The sequence below is a fragment of the Chrysemys picta genome, unplaced genomic scaffold (assembly GCF_011386835.1).
Source record: "Chrysemys picta bellii isolate R12L10 unplaced genomic scaffold, ASM1138683v2 scaf91, whole genome shotgun sequence".
NCBI classification, from domain to species: domain Eukaryota; kingdom Metazoa; phylum Chordata; order Testudines; family Emydidae; genus Chrysemys; species Chrysemys picta.
In genome coordinates, this window is record NW_027052798.1 from 66867 (window position 1) to 84355 (window position 17489).

Here is a 17489-nt window from a genome sequence, read left to right on the forward strand (position 1 = left end):
TCTCAGATCAGGAGCTCTCCCCTGGAGTCCAACGGCTGTTCTCCTTTGTCTTCTTAGGTATGATGCCAGAGACAGATAGGGAGTGAGACGAGGGGTGTCTTGGGGTACCCACCCCTTCTTTTTCTAGTCCTGACCCCCTTTGAGAAGCATTTCCAGCTGGGAGCCAGGCGACAGGCAGGCTGGTAGAGAAAGAAAATTTCAGGCTGTTTCTTTGCTACGCTGTAGATTTTTGTCCCTGCCCCCTTCCTCGCCAAAGAATGGCCACTTAGCAGGTATGTTCATCAGCCTTGTTGACAGATGGCTGAGGAGTCAGTTTGCCCTTTGTCTCTGAGGAATTGTTTAGCCACTCCCCGGACTAATCTGGGAAACACACTTCAGTCATGATTTCAGATTATGTCCATAACTTTACATATAACGCTGCTACGTTAATTTTGCCATGATGTTACCGATCAGCAAGTTATCAGTTTTTAACTGATACCTCACAAGGCATACCTTGTACAGACACTCTTACAATAGTCTGTAGGGTGTGAACACTGGTATTTTCTGTCACAATGGGGGACCGACACACCCCAGACATGAGACACATGGGACTAAAGGATACTGGTGAGTAGACAGTGGGGACTGGAGCAGAAAGGGTATTATACTGTAAAGAGACAGCTGTGTGATCCTGTGGTGAGTGGGAATCTAGCAATCTAGGTTCTAGTCCCAACATTGCCACTGACCTGCTGGATGACCCCAGGCGAGTCCCTTCTAGTCTTTGGGCCTCAGTTTTTCTCTGTAAATTGGGGTACTGATGCTGATTCCTTTTGGAAAGCACAGCACTTTTGATCTGGGTATCCCAGATCTCGTGCTGTGCGAGAGCGAACCATTCTAACTGAAAGATGAAAAATGACAAATTAAATAAATTCTTCTGATTGTTCTTAGTGGCCAGAGGCATTTCTGAACATCAAGCATGTGACGATGTGTGAATGTTCCATAATATTTTGTATTAATATTGTGTGTGCCTCAGTTTCCCCATATGGTGCTTGGTTAACTAGGTAGTGGGAAAAGGTTGTTTGCTCATTGCAGAGACCCAGCGATACAGACGTGACTGATGTCTAGCTGTTTAGAGCCTGGAGCCCCAAGCCCATGGAGAGTCTGAGAAGACAAAGGCCACTCGAATTGCTCAGACATTTGGCACCTAGCGATTAACGACCATGGATGGCCTACCCTCCGCAGGAAGCCAGTCAGGTGTGACCAGCTGGAGAACAAAGGGCTATGGAGGTGAGGTCAGGTGACAATGTTTGCCCTGGAACAGAAACAAAGTATGGAAGAAGGGCCCAATGGGGATGTGAAGTGTGGGCTGCTGGAAGCAAGAGATGCTCCTGGACTGGGACTGAAGAGGGGTCAGAGGGCTCTGTGCTTTGGGCTGACCCAGATGGACCAGGCTGTAACTTTCAGTTCTCTGGGCTAACCAAGGACCTGCCACACTGTGTTCCAGATGGCTAATAAACCCTGCTGCTCTCACCACGCTGGCTGAGAGTCACTGCGCATGCTGAAGGTGGGGGTGAATTGCTCCCTTTGGGTGTTCAAGTCTGTCTCAGGGTCCAACTCAGCTGGACTCGTGTGACGCAGGGATGCTGAAGGCTCTGAGGTTCGGCCTAAGGTGGCGGTGAATCCAAGTGGCTTCCCCTAGTGAGAGCATGACCCTAAAGCAGGTTGGGTGTAGGGACTGTTCCAGAGCTGTGACAAAGGGCAGAGACACTGCTTAAATGAAACCTAAATAGCCACGTTCCTGCTTTAATCTGTCTTGTTATTATAGCAGTGGAGGATCTACAGAGCTGCAACTTCCTTCTTGGCTTCATCAGGACCATTCAACTCCACCACCTGAATCAACACTCAGCCCCAGCATGCAAATAATCAGTGATAATGCAGTAATATCAGGCCCGTCATGTGCTATTGCATCAACCTGGAGTTTCCTGGGTGGACTGCCGGACCTTGTTTTGAAGGGCAATACATTCAGATACCTGGAACATGAACTAGATTTGACCCTGTTTAATGTTTCTGCTGGAAACCCTCTGCCCAGCCCCTGCATACGTGGCTGGAGAGTTCTGGTATTTGTAAGCTGTGTTTGCTTTTATTGGGTGGCTCCACTCCCTTTAAAAGTTAGATCTGCGACTGGTGCATCAGAGGAATCGCTCTGTCTCTCTGGTCAGAAGCTTCTGATGCTGAAATCTGCTGTTAGACGCCTCAGCGACACTGGAACTGGGAATCAAGTGAGTCCTGACCCTTCCCTTAGTACATTACTCTGTGATGTCACGTAGCAGTAGTTGTGATATGTCAACACGACAATAGTAGCTTTAAAAAGCCCAAGACATTGTTGGTTTCTCTACATCTGTAAAATGAGGATAACACTACTGAGCTGCTCTGTAAAGTGCTTTGAGATCTACTCATGACAGCACTAGGCATTATTATTACATAGCATCCGCTTGGGTCCGTCTGGGTCCCCAGCACCACAGCACACATGAGCCTCAATGCACTAATCCTCAGAGCACCTGGTGAAGTAGGGACGGTTCTCGCCCATTTTACAGCTGGGGAGCTGAGCCCAGAGAGAGCCCATCACCTGCCCAAGGAGTCAGTGACAGAGGGGGAATTGAACCCTGCTCTCCTGAATCTGAGCCTTAACAAGCCCCCTCTGCCTGCCTCTAGCACTGGGTAGCTGTGTTGCAGGGCCCTTTGGCTGGGCTTGTGAAGCTGTGGCCATGCAGTGGGAGGGAAGATGCCAGGGCATGAGTGAAATGTGCTGGTGTCGGTTCTGCTGCAAAGCAAGGAGAGAGACTCCTAGAAAAAGGTCTGAGGTGGGGTTTGGGTACTGATCCCCTCGCTTCCCTTCCCTGGACCTGATCCCAGCGCTGACTGGAGCCAGTGTGAGGCATTCCATTGACTTCAATGGGCTTCAGGTCAGGGTCTATCTGCCTCAGTCTCCCCAACTACAAAATGGGTATACTGAGACCTGTCCACCCTGCAGCGTTGATGCAAGGCTCAGTTAGCAGAAGAAGTGCAGGAGGAAGGCTTGCTCTGTGCACATGATGCTACCTGGAGTCCTCCCAGTGCCCCGTGCAGCACTCCCCTGGTGCTCCCCTCCCAGCCCTGTTCACCTCAGCTTCCCATCCCACAAGCCCATCACTGAACCATTGCTGAGCCCTCAGTGGGCTCTGAAGATGAAAACTGCTCTAAGGATGTCACTGCAAGGCCAACCCCACTCCGGCAAACTCCCGCTGAACTCAAGGGCTGTAGGGAGTTAGTGCCAAGGGCAGGTTATGCAGAAAGCCAGGGCAGCCCTGGGAGCAGGAGGTTTGGGGAGAAGCCGCCCCCCCACCTCCACCTCCTGTGCTCTGTGACACTAACTAGCCCCAGGCTGGCTATTAACTAGCGGATCTACTCTTTTCTCTGCTGCAAAGTCAACAATGAAGCAACTCGCTCTCCTGCTGCTCCTCATCTCAGTGACCAGGGCGACCCCTTGCGGTAAGTGGCTGTTTCGTTTTCCTCTTCTGGGAACTAATTCTCCCGAACTCTGACCCTGCCTCTGGGGCCAGGGCTGTGATACATGCAGGGGAAGAGCTGGGCGGGTTGCTACAGGGGAGGCTTTGCTGATACACAAGTGAGGCAATAACGACCCCAACTGGCAGGCAGCCTCCTTCCACCCCTGCTTCATAATGTTGCCAGCACAGAGTGCCCGAGGCAAAGCAACAGCGGGGTTCATTGCCCGGTGTGCTTCGCGCCAATAAACACACCAGGGGGAGAAGCAAACAAAGTTTATTTGGGATCCCAAAGCGGTGCTAGGAGACAGGCACGTCGCAGATCAAGCACACTAACTAGGGTTACCATATTTCAGCAAGCAAAAAAGAGGACGGGAGGAGCCCCGCCCTAGCCCCGCCCCTGCCCCTCCCACTTCCCGCCCCCCCCAGAACCCCCAACCCTCCCCTCGTTCCTTGTCCCCTGACTGCCCCCTCCTGGGACCCCTGCCCCTAACTGCCCCCCAGGACTCCACTCCCTATCTAAGCCTCCCTGCCTCTTGTCCCCTGACTGCCCCAACCCTTATCCACCCCCCCACCCCCAGACAGACCCCTGGGACTCCCACGCCCCATCCAACCACTCCCCACCCCCTGACAGCCCCCCCCAGAACTCCCAACCCATCTAAACCCCTCTCCTCCCTGTCCCCTGACTGCTCCGATCCCTCTCCGCACTCCTGCCCCCTGACAGCCCCCCCCAGAACTCCCAACCCATCTAAACCCCTCTGCTCCCTGTCCCCTGACCGCTCCGATCCCTCTCCCCACTCCTGCCCCCTGACAGCTCCCCCCCAGAACTCCCAGCCCCCCACCCCCCTGTTCCTTGTCCCCTAACTGCCCCCTCCTAAGACCCCCCCCAACTGCTCCCCAGGACCCTACCCCCTACCTGTACCCTGACTGCCCAAAACTTTCTCCACTCCCCCCAAAAAGCCCCCCCCCGTTTCTTGACTGCCACCTCCAGAACCTCCCTGCCCCTTCTCCTGCCCCCTGGCCCCCTTACCCTGCTGCTCAGAACAGGGTGTTGGGCTCTGTGCGAGCCGGACACGTGGCTGAGCTCCCCAGCACAACAAAACCGGTCCCTGGCCCTGCACAACAAAACCCGGACCCTGGCCCGGACCGGGCTGCAGGGGAGAGCTGCCCTTGTATCAGCACAAAGTGCTCTCGCTCCCGTTTTGCTACGCTGCATGGCAGAAACCGCTCCCAGTTGCAAAAGGGGAGGGCTGCACTTTGGGCTGAGACACTTGCTCAGAATACAGGGCGGATCCGGCTCCTCTACAGCTGCTCTGGAGTCCAGCCCGGGACTTCCCTGCAGCCCTCCCAGCCGCTCGCTCTGCTCTGCCGGGGGAGGGGGGAAATCCCGGACATTGTGAGTGCTTTACAAATTCCCCCCGGACGCTATTTTTAGTACAAAAAGGAGGACATGTCCGGGTAAATCCGGACGAATGGTAACCCTAACACTAACAGGAACAGTTTTTCTTCTTTTATACATTTTGCAGTATGTATACCTCACCCCCCCTTTCCCCTCTAGCCCTCCCTTTCTCCCCCCCCATTCCTCCCTCTACCCCTCCCGTCCCTGGTAATAGTTACTAAGCAAATAACGATTACATTTAAGCAGTTAAGTCATTCTTGGCAGCTATAAGCCTAGCTTGTTAGTAACTTCTTTAAACCGTTATCTTGTCCTTTTTCCCTTCAGCCAGAAACATGCAGGCCTCATTATTACCGCTTGAGCAGGGGGTTGCACACAGATAACTGGTTGCTTACATATTCCAATTGCACCTGGCTTTTGAGGTTGATTAGAGTTTAAACATGGAAGGATAGAGTTTGGTTCACTTAGGCCTAGTGCAGGAAGGCTTCATTGACACTTAGTGGCCTTCCACCCTCCCAAGTTACCTAGGGTGAGGCCTAGTGACATCAACAATAAGGAACCTGCTCCAGTGAATTTCTTCTGTACATATCGTGGAGCCCAGGTTTGCAGAGGGGGCAGGGGCAGCTCCAGGCACCAGCGCACCAAGCGCGTGCCTGGGGCAGCAAGCCGCGGGGGGGCAGCCTCAGGCTGCCTTCGGTGGCATGCCTGCGGGAGGTCTGCCAGTCCCGCGGCTTCTGCAGCAATTTGGCAGCGGGTACACTGAAGCTGTGGGACCGGCGGACCTCCCGCAGGCATGCCGCCGAAGGCAGCCTGCCTGCCATGCTTGGGGCGGCAAAATACATAGAGCCGCCCCTGAGAGGTGGGCACCTAAAGGGATTACTTTTATTACTCTGTGTTACAGTCGTGCCTAGGTGCCCCAGTCCTGGACCCGGCCCCTGTGGTTCCAGGCGCTGTACAAACCCAGAACAGCACCTAATGGCTGACAATCTACGTATAAAAAGTTTGACTCTGAAGCCGTTCTGGCCCCATACATAGTAACAGAGAAAACTCCTAACTAACCCCAAGTCACCCCCTGTGCAGCCGAGAGCGTGGGTGTTGCTGAACTGAAACTTGCCATCCGTGACCTGCTGGAGAACTGGGAAGACACGTCCTACTCCCAGAGTGGCCAGAGCTACCAGAGCCTGCCCCGCAGCTGCAAGGAAATTAAAGCCACCCGGGCCGGGGCTGGAGGTGAGTGCGGAGGAAGCATCCCTGGACCTGCAGAAGCTGCTTTGCCTCTGCTGGGTGCCTGCTCCAGACCCAGTGTAAAGGCCACAGCTGGGTCCAGTCTGTTCAGATGCAGCCGGGCAGCTCTGTGCTGGGAGCAGGGGCACCTGCCTGCCTGGGGCACAGTGGGGAACCCCATTACCAGGGCTGGCTGTGAGACACTCTGCTAGCCCTGCCAGCCCCAGCAGGCAGGAGATATGCTGCAGCTGACAGCTCCCTCCTGCTCCAGCCTGTCTGCCTTGTCAGCAAACTCCTCAGGGCCCAACCAGCCTAAACCTTGCCTAGCCGGTAACTCAGTGAACTCCAGCCCCCGAGCTCCGTGGAGACGTCTCTCTAGCACTGCACAGGACAGGAGCGACATGAGAACTCAGCTCTCTGCCACACCCTGCTGCTCAGGCCCCCGCCACACACAGCAGCTGCCGGCAGAGAAAAGCTCATTGGGGCTTGTGACGTGCGGGACTCACCCCTGTGGCGCCTCCTGCTGGCTGGCGCAGGGAATTAGCTTTCCAGCCCTCAGAGCACCCTCTGCAGGCTGGTGTCCTGCTGCTGCTGTGTTCCTCCCAGCACCCCGGTGCCCTTTGCCCTAGGGTGCTGCCTCTCCCGGCAATACCCCACAGATCTGGGTCTCCCCTCCCCGGGGAACCCCCCCCCCCCTCTATCCCCACCTTGCCTCAGCCTATGATCACCCTGCTACAGGGCTCCTGCTGCCTCGTTAGGGGCCAGCTGGTCTCCCCCAGCAGAGAGTTTCAGAGGCACAAGTGGCACAGAGGCGCCCAACTCCCATTGCCCAGCGTGTGCCTCTGAAAATCCCGCCCCCCCCCCATGGACCGTGGCATGAGTCTCAGCTGGAGGAAGGGCATGCAGGACTCAGACAGGGACCCAGAGGCTGCTCTTGGGGCTGAGCCCCTCCAGTGCCAGGCGACATCCAGGCCGGGGCGGGTGCTCAGCACCTTTGACAGTCCGGGTGTAGCCAGTGGGTGGCAGATTCTTTGCCTGACTCTGTTCCACCCATCGTTCCGCCCCCAGACCGAGTCACCGCAGGCTCAGGCCCAAAAGAGGGACACAGCGCGGGGACACAGACAGCAGGAGGGGCAGGGGGCTCTGAATGAGGCCTGGGGCCTTTCCTGAGCACAAATTGCCCCCGGGCCTGATTCTCGGTTACACTTAGGCCTGGTCTGCGCATGGCATCTGTGCTGGTGTCACTGTGACGGGTCGGGGGTTGGGTTTTCCTGATATATTGATACCAATCCAGCCCCGGTGTGAACACAGTTATACTGGGGGAAAGGTGCCTTAGACAGGGACAGCCTATTTCCCTTCCCTATGGGAATGGCTATCCCTGTATAAAGCCCCTTGTGTGGAAAGGCTCAGTCCATGTCCTCTGGGAGTCCCTGTAATTTGCACTCACTTCCCGCTGCCAAGGGGCTTTAGTGTCCCTGGGAATCAGGCTGCTGTGCTCCCGGATGCAGGGGCACGTCCTGCTCCAGTGACTCCGGGTGTGGGCCCTGCTGCAGCGCACTAGAAGCTCCTCACCTGGGCGTTGCCAATTTAACGGCTGGCTCCGAGAGGGCCCTGCCCCTTTCCCCGGCCCTGGCTGACCAGCTCAGTGCTCCCCACTTCCCACCCCGCCCCCTGCAGATGGGATTTACACCCTGCGCACCGAGAACGGCGAGACCTACCAGACCTTCTGCGACATGACCACCAAGGGGGGCGGCTGGACCCTGGTGGCCAGCGTGCACGAGAACAACGCCTACGGCAAGTGCACCAATGGCGATCGCTGGTCCAGCCAGCAGGGGAGCGACGTCAACTACCCAGAGGGAGACGGCAACTGGGCCAATTACAACACCTTCGGCTCTGCGGTGGGCTCCACCAGTGACGACTACAAGGTGGGGTCCCCTTCTCCATGGCCAACAGCTACTTGCTGGGGAGAGAGGGTGCGTTAGAATGTGGTTGAATGCACATGGGCAGGTGGGGGACATGGGCATGGGGGTTATATGGGGGGATGGCCCAGTGGTCAAGGCAGTGGTGTAGGGCTAGGCAGCCCTGGCTTCCATTCCGTGCCCTGCCACAGGCCCCCAGTGTGACCTAGGGCAAGTCACCTAGTCTCTGTGCCTCCGTTCTCCCCCGTACAATGGGGAAGGTGCTTCTCTGCCTCGCGGGGCGGGTGTTACAATAAATATACCACAGCTGGTGATGTGTCCAGATGCCCAGTGATGTAAGTACCGGGGATGTGGTTAAGAAGTTTCATCTGGGTCCTTGCTTTTCAGAACCCTGGTTATTACGATCTCCAAGCCCAGGACCTGTCTGTGTGGCACGTAACTAACAAGACGCCTCTGAAGGAATGGAAGAACAAGTCCATCCTGAGGTACCACACCGAGACCAGCTTCCTGTCCTCGGAGGGGGGGAACCTCCTCAAACTCTACCAGGTGATGGCACTGGGTTGGGGGCTTTGGAGGGGTGTGTGCAGGAGGGTCCGGGTGGCTCTGCTGGCCCCAGTGTAGATGGAGGAGCTGGGGTGAGCAAATTCTCAACGCTCCATGCTGGGGGGCCGATAATGGGACAAGGAGCCTTCGCCTAGACACAGCCTGTTGGAATCTGACTGTGACCTTGGTGTGAGATGAGTTGGCTGGTCTCAGGCAACTGCTGGTGTTCATGTCCCAAACCAGCCACATCTCTTGTCTCTGACCTGCTGACAGACTCAGCAGAGAGGCTGAATGGGCCATGGAGACTGACCCCACCTCACACCCTGGAGATGGGGGCCATTGGACACAGGTGATTTGGTGCTAGACCAGGCCCTCTACTCACCCTTGAGCCCGGCTTTGGGGTTCAGGCGTCCTACCAGGGGTATTTCCTCAGTGCCAGGGTGGTGGGCAATGGTGCTGGACACATGCTGATTCTCCCCTATTATCATTTACTGCCCGCATTGTGCTAGCCCCTAGGAGACCCCCCCCACAGACAAGGGCCCCACGGTGCTAGGTGCTGTACGGACCCAGAACAGAACAACAGTCCCTGTCCCAAAGAGGCTGAGATAAATCCACCCCAAATGGTACCTTGACATGCCAGATTTCCCTGCCCACTGCTGCGGTCACTGCTGTGCCCTAGGGCTGGCCTGTGTGGGCAGTGGCACTGACTGAACAAATCACCCAGCGAGCATGTGTCAGTGAAGCTGACTTGTCTGTGCTGGAGCTGCCCTGCCACAGGGACAGAAACTAACACTGGATTCTCACTGTGTTTGTGTCTCCCAGAAATACCCAGTGAAATACGGCACCGGCGTCTGCAAGACTGACAATGGCCCCGCCGTGCCCGTCATCTACGACTATGGCGATGCCCAGCAAACCGCCAACTATTACTCTCCAAACGGCCGAAGTAAGTCTGCAGTGAGCATGCGGGTTCTTCCTTATCCAGCCGCACAGATCAGCCCTGCCCAAGGCTTAAATTCTCACTCCTGGGGGAATTCTGTGCCAAAACATTAAAAATTCTGCACACAATATTTTAAAATTCTGCAAATGTTACTTGTCACGCCAGTTTCAATTATTTTGGTAATTTATTTCAAAATACCTGTCAGCAAGTCTGTCTGTAACAATACAGAAACACAAATATTTTCCCCCGGGAGTAGAGAGTTAAAGAAACCCCTATGACAACCCAGATCCTGCTTCTCTACCTCCTCTCTCCCAGAGCCCAATGGGGGGGACAGACAGTCACACCCCCTTCCTCCCAGAGCACAGCCGCAGCCCCCCCACAGACAATATACCCAAACCCCCTTCTCCCCACAGAGCCCAGCCATGGCCCCCTTTGCCCAGATACCCACACCCCTTCCCCGCAGAGCCCAGCTGCAGCGCCCCCCCCAGCCCAGGTACCCACCCACCCCCTCCTCCTTCTCCTCCTCCTCAGAGCCCAGGGATCCAAAGGGAGACAGAGCCTAATGCTGGGGCCCGGGCAGGGCTTGCACAGAGTTTGCTGCGTGCTGCCTCCTTCCCTTCGCTGCTGGGAACCCTCTAGCTCTCTCCCTGCCCCCGGCAGTGTTTTCTATGTGTGAGCTGGGCTAGGCTGGGTCCAGCAGCCCCTACTGGTGGCCAGCAGCACTGCAGCCCATTTCTGTGGGGGGAAGGAAATTCTGCACAAAAAACATTAATTTCTGCAAAATTCTGCATTGAGCAGTGCCACAGAATTCCTCCAGGAGTATTTCCCAGAGGCCCCCCCATGTGCCCACCCCCAACATGGTGTAAGAGCTCCAGAGGTGTGTGAAAATATTCACCAGAGCTCTGCTCTAGACAGCTCCCTCTGAATTTAAGCCCTGGGCCTGCTCCAGTCTGGATAATCTTTGTTTAGAGCTGTGATACTCAGACCTCAGAGGTTCAGGAGTCAAATTAGTGATCAACATTACCCAAAAGAGCCACAGGTGTGTGAATTAATTGTTTCATTTGCTATAGTACTACTCATATTTAAACAGTATGACAGGCAAAATATTTATATATTATTCTCACAGGAAATAAGTTAATAACCTATTGCCAGTTGATAACTTATCTGGTTAATAACATAGTAAAAGCATCCTGATTGGTTAATAACTTAGATTGGTTAATAATTAAATCAAACAGTGTTTCAATATCATGTGCTATAAAGAGCCGCAGGAGACACATTGAAGAGCCACTGGCGCTGGCAAGCTGCAGACTGCGTATCACTGATTTAGAGAAAGGGAAAACGATGAACTAAGAATGAGCAAATGGAAAATCCCCAGGAGAGAGCACGGTGTGTGTTTCCCACTTTAACATGCTACATGGCAACTGCACACAAACCAGCTCTTAGGAATTTAAAGATGCCCTGCAAGTGACAGAGCTGTGAACAGCCCGGCTGAGACTGGTAATTCCTGATCATCTCTGGGGCTGGAGTTCCTGATCCTTAGTCCCCCATCATTCCCAGTTCACACACAGGGACTTACTGAAGGACCAGCTGAGATTGGACCACTGTTCCTTCTCTCTGCCTCTCCATGGCAAACAGTGGTCCTGACCTGCCCTTTTCTGTCACCAGATGAATTCGTCCCCGGCTACATCCAGTTCCGCGTGTTTAATACTGAGAAGGCGGCCATGGCTCTGTGTGCTGGGGTGAAAGTCACCGGCTGTAACACCGAGCATGTGAGTATCTGGTCAGAGTGGGGGTTAGCTGTGGAGCAAAGGTCAGCTGATCAGCCTTGGGGCTGCCTAGTGTCACTGTTAGAGCTGGCCGGATGCACAAGACCTGCTTTTAGCTCGGCACTGGCGCAGGGTAGGTTCAGTTTGTGCTCCCTGTGCCAGCAGGGACAGCTGTACACATGGAGGCCCAGGACAGGCCAAGGGGGTGGATGTTAAATCTCTTCTTTGGGGAGACTTGCTGGGAGGGAACAGCTCACAGGAGCTCTGTTGTCAGAAGCTGCTGTGGTCACTTAGCACCACTGGGAAGTCTTTCAAGGTGTAATTTCTGCCACCAGGGGTCTTGCAGCCAAAGCATCTGCCACGGGGAGCCGAGAGTGAATCAAACCTACTCAGGGTCTGCTCCTGACCCAGAGAGGTCCATGGGGCTCTGAGTTGTAGCTATGGCCCTACCAAATTCATAGCCATGAAAAATGCATGATGGACTGTGAAATCTGGTTTCCCGCTGTGAAATCTGGTCTTTTGTGTGCTTTTGCCCTATACTATGCAGAGTTCCTGGGGGAGACCAGCATTTCTCAAATTGGGGGTCCAGACCCAAAAAGCGAATTGCAGGAGTTCACAAGGTTATTTTATGGGGGTCCTGGTATTGCCACCCTTAAGTCTGTGCTGACTTCAGAGCTGGGAAGCTGGAAGGCAGCGGATATTGGCCGGGAGCCCAGCTCTGAAGGCAGCGCCCCACCAGCAGCAGCGCAGAAGTAAGGGTAGAAGTTCCGCAACGCCCCCGTACAATAACCTTGTGACCCGCTCCCAACTCCTTTTTGGGTCAGGACCCCTACAATTACAACACCGTGAAATTTCAGATTTAAGAACCTGAAATTATGAAATTTACGATTTTTAAAATCCTATGACCATGAAATTGACCATAATGAACCATGAATTTGGTAAGGCCCTAGCTGTAGCATTTGTAATAATAATCCCTAGTTCGGGTATGGTGTTTTTCATCAAATCTTAAAGTGCTGTACAAAGGAGGTCAGTATCATCACCCCCATTTTACAGAAGGGGAAACTGAGGCACAGAGCGGCAGAGCCAGGAATAAAACCCAGATCACCTGAGTCCCAGTCTAGTGCTGTATCCACTAGGCCACGCTGCTTCCACAGCTCAAGACTTGATTTCTGTTCTAGGGTGTGATACACACCAATGCAGCCCCTTCCCCAGCAGCCCCTTCTCTGGTGCCGTCACAGATCCACAGATTCAAAGGCCAGAAGGGAGTGGCAAACGCTGGCATCTGGGGGCCCATTGCACTGGAGTAAGTCAGGGCAGTGGAGGCTCTGGTCCCAAGAGTTAGGAAGGGATTTAAACCCTCATGCTTCAGGGCATTAGCTGACTTCTGACTGTGGGGGGTCAGGAGGTAACTTTCTCTGTGGGCAAATTATTCACCAAGTGGCCATTGCAGGGTTTCTTGCACTTTCCTCTGAAGCAGCTGGCACTGGCCTGGAAACAGGAGAGCGGCTATATGGGCCCCTGCTCTGCTCCCATCTGGCAATTCCTCTGTTTTATCCTCAGCACTGCCTGGGTGGAGGAGGGTTCTTCCCAGAAGGGAACCCGCTTCAGTGCAGCGATTTTCCTGCCTTTGCCTGGGATGGCTATGGAACCCATCAACACTGGAGCGTATCCAAGGAGATGATTGAATCCGCAGTGCTGCTGTTCTACCGCTGAGTCCGGAAAGGCTGGCGTGACCCAGGGAAGGATGCTGCTTCGCTCCAGCGGGAGCTGCTCCCTGGGAGGAGTATTGTGGTCTCAGCTGTAGACATCTGTGATGCAAATAAAAAAAAGTGAAGTGCACTGGGGTCTCAGTGTGAATTACTCTCCTTGCAACCCAGAGAGGGCTGAGACGTTCTCAGCACCAGTCAGGATCAGGGACTGCTTTCATTACGAACACCTGGCCCTTAGCTAGCGCTCTGGGTCCCTAGATCTGAAAGCACTTTGCCAAGGAGGGCAGCGCACTTTTTCCTATGTTACAGACGCGGGGAATAAGGCCCAGGAGGTGATGAAGTTGTCACAGCTCCTGAGTTAACTGCACCTCTGACCTCTTCATGTCTCCTTGAGGACCCTGTGGCGGTACGATGCTCACCTCCACGGCGCCTGCTGGTCATCCAGGGAATTAGCTTTTTTGAAAGTAGAATGAATTATATTATAAAAGTAGAATGGAGTAAATAAATGCTGTATGTACCCTTAAGCAGAAATAAGGAATGCTGAAATACAGGTGTCAGGAACAGGAACATTAAGACATAAACAATGAGTCCACTTAAGCTAATGGTGGAACATTAGCCGGAGATCTGTAATTGAATATGTATGTCTAGCCTCAGGTAAACTTGTCAGTTCTGCTTTCTTTGTCCTCTTGTTAAGTTCGCACCCTTTTTACCTGTATAAACTAAGGTAGTGTGGGTCTTGGAAGGGGGGCTCACCTTATCTGAATGTATTAGCAGAGCGCTGTGCTAATAAACAGAGTGGTCTTGACAAATTGTGAGTCCTGATTCTAACTTTGACAATTTGGAGGTTCCACCGAGATGGCAACCGTCTTCACTGGGGCCGTGTGATTCCTGACTGTTTTTGTAGGATGACCGTGACAGCCGGCACCTGGGCATTTGGCCCGAGCGGTCCTCCTCCTGAACGGAAGGGCGCACAACCACAGTGACGTCTACGCCATCGAACCTGTTGGTTTCCACTCTGTTCTGGTAGGGATCCCAGGATTTGACATCAGGAATTTTGTCAGGTAATTACTTCTGTGTTTTGTCCGGACTGAGGACTGTCCTGTCTCTGTGTCTATCTGTCCTCCTATGGAGTGTTTGAGTCTGGGTGCCGTCTCTGTCGGGGGATCGGCCGACCAAGGGGTTCCTGTCCCCGCGGTCTGAGTGAGTGAAATCTGCACAATCGCAGCCGCACCGTACCTTGGGTAAAACCCTTGGTGTGAAAGCAAGGGCGATTGAGGCAGTAGCCTGTGGGCTCCTTTTGTGTGTTGCACCAGGCATCGCTCTGACGAACCCGAATTTCCTTCTTGTGTGATTGGTGTGTGTAAAGTCCTCCTGTATGGGTAACTAGACATCTAAGTCGGGACAGTTCCCTAAAGGAACGCTGGCTCATTTTATGTATTTTAGGAAGGGTCCGGACTTCTGTAAATTTCTGGAAAAATGGTCTAGGCTAACTCAGGGAGATCCCAAAACTCAGTGGCCACTGTTAGGATCTTGGGACAAGAACCGAGTGGGCATCTTAAAAAACAAACTCAGCCAATCTAAAACTAAATTGGCCAGAGGAGAGGTTGATTGTTTCATGCAGTGGTGGAAAGAGGCAAATCGTAGGTGGACAGAATCGAAACTCGCCTCTCTCAAAGATTCAAATGATAAGTTAAAAGCTTTATTGGAAACCTCCTCTCCCACCACTAGACCGAATGCTCCCCTTTACCTCGTTCTTCGAGCAGACTCAGATCGATCCCACCCGCCTTCATACTCCCATCTCATTGTGAAAGAGGACGAAGAAAACCCCTTGTTAGATTCTGGGGACGATGATGAGGAAGACGCATTAATCGGCTTGGCAGCCTTGCGTTGGATCAATAGACAGTCACCAGCTTCCCCAGCTCAGGAACAACTTCCAGAGGTCTCCAGTTCAGACCCATCCGGACCGTCCGATACGGCCCAGGCCCATTCCTCTGGTTCCGCTCCGCCCCGTAAAAGCTCGCGCTTGGGCCTTAAAAATATCCAGGCTCCCCTCCGAATCCTGCATACTGGGGGCCAAGACGGGGGTCCCACTTGGAGCTGGACTCGTACAGAGCTCCTTTCTGTTGTAAAAGGCTTTCCAAAGCCCCGGGAAAATCCTACCAAATTCGCAGAGGAATTTTTGTTAGTATGTGATGCCTGTGAACCCTCTGAGACAGACCTCCTGCAGCTGTGCAAGCTACTTGTAGCAGTCCCTAGTGAGCATGAAAAATGGCTCACAGCAGCAGATTGGCTCGCTGCTGACCGCCACTCTACTTTACCAGACACCGGTCGTAATGCTGAATACTGGAAAAAGTGTAAGGAGCGAGTTAAAAATCTATTTGAAGCCATCCCTCGGGTATGGAGTCCTAAAACCAACTGGACGGCCATAAACGGCTCTAAGCAACGACAGGGAGAAAACCCGGGCGACTGTCGCACCCGGCTAACTGACATTTTTCTGCAACATTCTGGTATACAGCAACCGGATAAAAATGGACAGAGCACCCTGGCTAATGCGTTTGTTAATGGCCTCCTACCTGCTGTTGGCAATATGCTAAAGCAAATAAGTGTTGGGTGGGAGACCGAAACCATGGACAAATTGCAAACAGTGGCAGAGCACTGCCAACACTCTGATAGGAAAGGAGGAACAATCAGCTCAACAGTTAATGGCCCTGCAAATACAGCATTATTCAGGGCAGGGCAAACAGTACCGGGGACGGGGAAAATACCAGGGACGGGGACGTGGTCGAGGGAGGGGCCGAGGAACTGGATTTTCGGATTATGGGGATGTTTGTAATTACTGTAAGCAGCCCGGACATTGGAAGAACGAATGTCCGAGCTGGCCTGATAACTCTGTAAATAACCAGCTAGACCCCCTGCCGGCACAGCCAGTCAGTCCCCAGCCTTACTTTGTCCCACAGCGATGACGGGACGCCGGGGAACCTCAGGAAATTTTAGCTCCTTTACTACCTCTCACTCCCACGGGTGAGTGTGTGTTAACTATCAATGATTTGTCTCTCCCTTTCCTTGTTGATACGGGAGCTTCGCTCTCTGCAGTTCGTACTACTGACCTGCCTGTGGTTCCTGGTTCTGAAAAGACCGTGTCCGCTGTGGGCATTTTGGGAATCCCAACCCCTTATCCCCTTTCAAAACCTCTACCGGTCCAAGTTGGTCCCCTATCCGCAGATCATGCCTTCCTTCTCTCTGATTCCACTCTGGTAAACCGTTTGGGTCGGGATCTGTTATGGAAACTTGGCTGCACCATATACTGTTCCCCGGATGGGGTCTATTTACAAATCCCCCAGTCCTCTCTGAGTGATTCTGTAGCCTCCCTGCTGTCTGAAACCCCCTTTTCCACCCCGGTCCCTTGTTGCCCACTGGTCCCGTCCCTTGAACACCTAATTTCGCACATCCCATCCTCTCTGTGGCCAAGCCATCCCTCTGAGGTGGGCCACTTAAATACTGACCCCGTCTGCATTACTGTTGACTCCTCCAAGCCTCTGCCTCACCTGTCTCAATACCCTTTAAACCCTGAGGCAGAGGCTGGCATTGCTCCGGTCATGACCGCCCTGCGGGAGCAAGGCATTATTGTTCCCTGCTCCAGTCCCTGTAACACCCCTATCCCCCCAGTTCGAAAAGCTGATGGCAAATCATGGCGATTTGTTCAGGACCTTCGAGCCATTAATCGTATTGTCATACCCACCTTTTCTGTTGTCCCTAACCCAGGAATGATTCTGGCTTCTATCCCACCAGATGCTGCCTGACTACTCTAAGCCTTTTATCTTTTTCTGCCACGAACAATCTGGGTGTGGACTTGGAGTTCTCACTCAGGTGCACGGAGGCAAAAACCGCCCAGTGGCTTATTTCTCTGCCACTTTGGACCCTGTTGCCCAAGGCTTACCCCCCTGCCTGCGTGCTATGGCTGCCGCAGCGTGCCTAGTTGAAATGTCCGAATCCCTTGTCCTCCACTCTCCTCTTACCCTCATGGTCACTCACTCTGTGGAAACTCTGCTGTTACAACGTAACACAGGCCACCTCTCCTCCGCCTGCCTTACCAGGTATGAACTTTTACTGCTGTCTGCTTTGTATATCACCATAAAGCATTGTTCTGAGTTAAACCCTGCCACTCTCCTTCCTTTGTCTGATGACGGTGATCCTCACCACTGCCTTGCAACTGTTTCTGCTGTCACCATTCCGCGCTCTGACATTTCTGATGTCCCTCTCCCTAACTCTGACCTTGTTTTGTTTACTGATGGTTCCTGTTTTCGAGACAACCAAGGTCGTCTCCTTGCAGGATACGCTGTAGTGTCACTCTCTGAAACTCTAGAAGCTGCGCCTTTACTTTCGGTAACGTCAGCGCAAGTTGCTGAATTAGTTGCCCACACCCGTGCCTGCTTTTTGGCGGAGGGACGCTCCGCCACCATTTACACTGACTCCCGCT

The 17489-nt window shown here is 53.6% G+C and overlaps 1 protein-coding gene across 1 annotated transcript; it reads left to right on the plus strand.

Annotated features, from left to right (window-relative positions):
• The first annotated feature begins 1936 nt into the window (after positions 1-1936).
• LOC135977979 (intelectin-like protein) lies at positions 1937-13821 on the plus strand. The gene is made up of 8 exons (XM_065579101.1): positions 1937-2255; positions 3441-3504; positions 5995-6144; positions 7816-8063; positions 8445-8603; positions 9423-9543; positions 11203-11306; positions 12864-13821. The coding sequence occupies exons 1-8, from the start codon at positions 2205-2207 to the stop codon at positions 13014-13016; spliced, it is 1050 nt and encodes a 349-aa protein (XP_065435173.1). The 5' UTR covers positions 1937-2204; the 3' UTR covers positions 13017-13821.
• The last annotated feature ends 3668 nt before the right edge of the window (positions 13822-17489 follow it).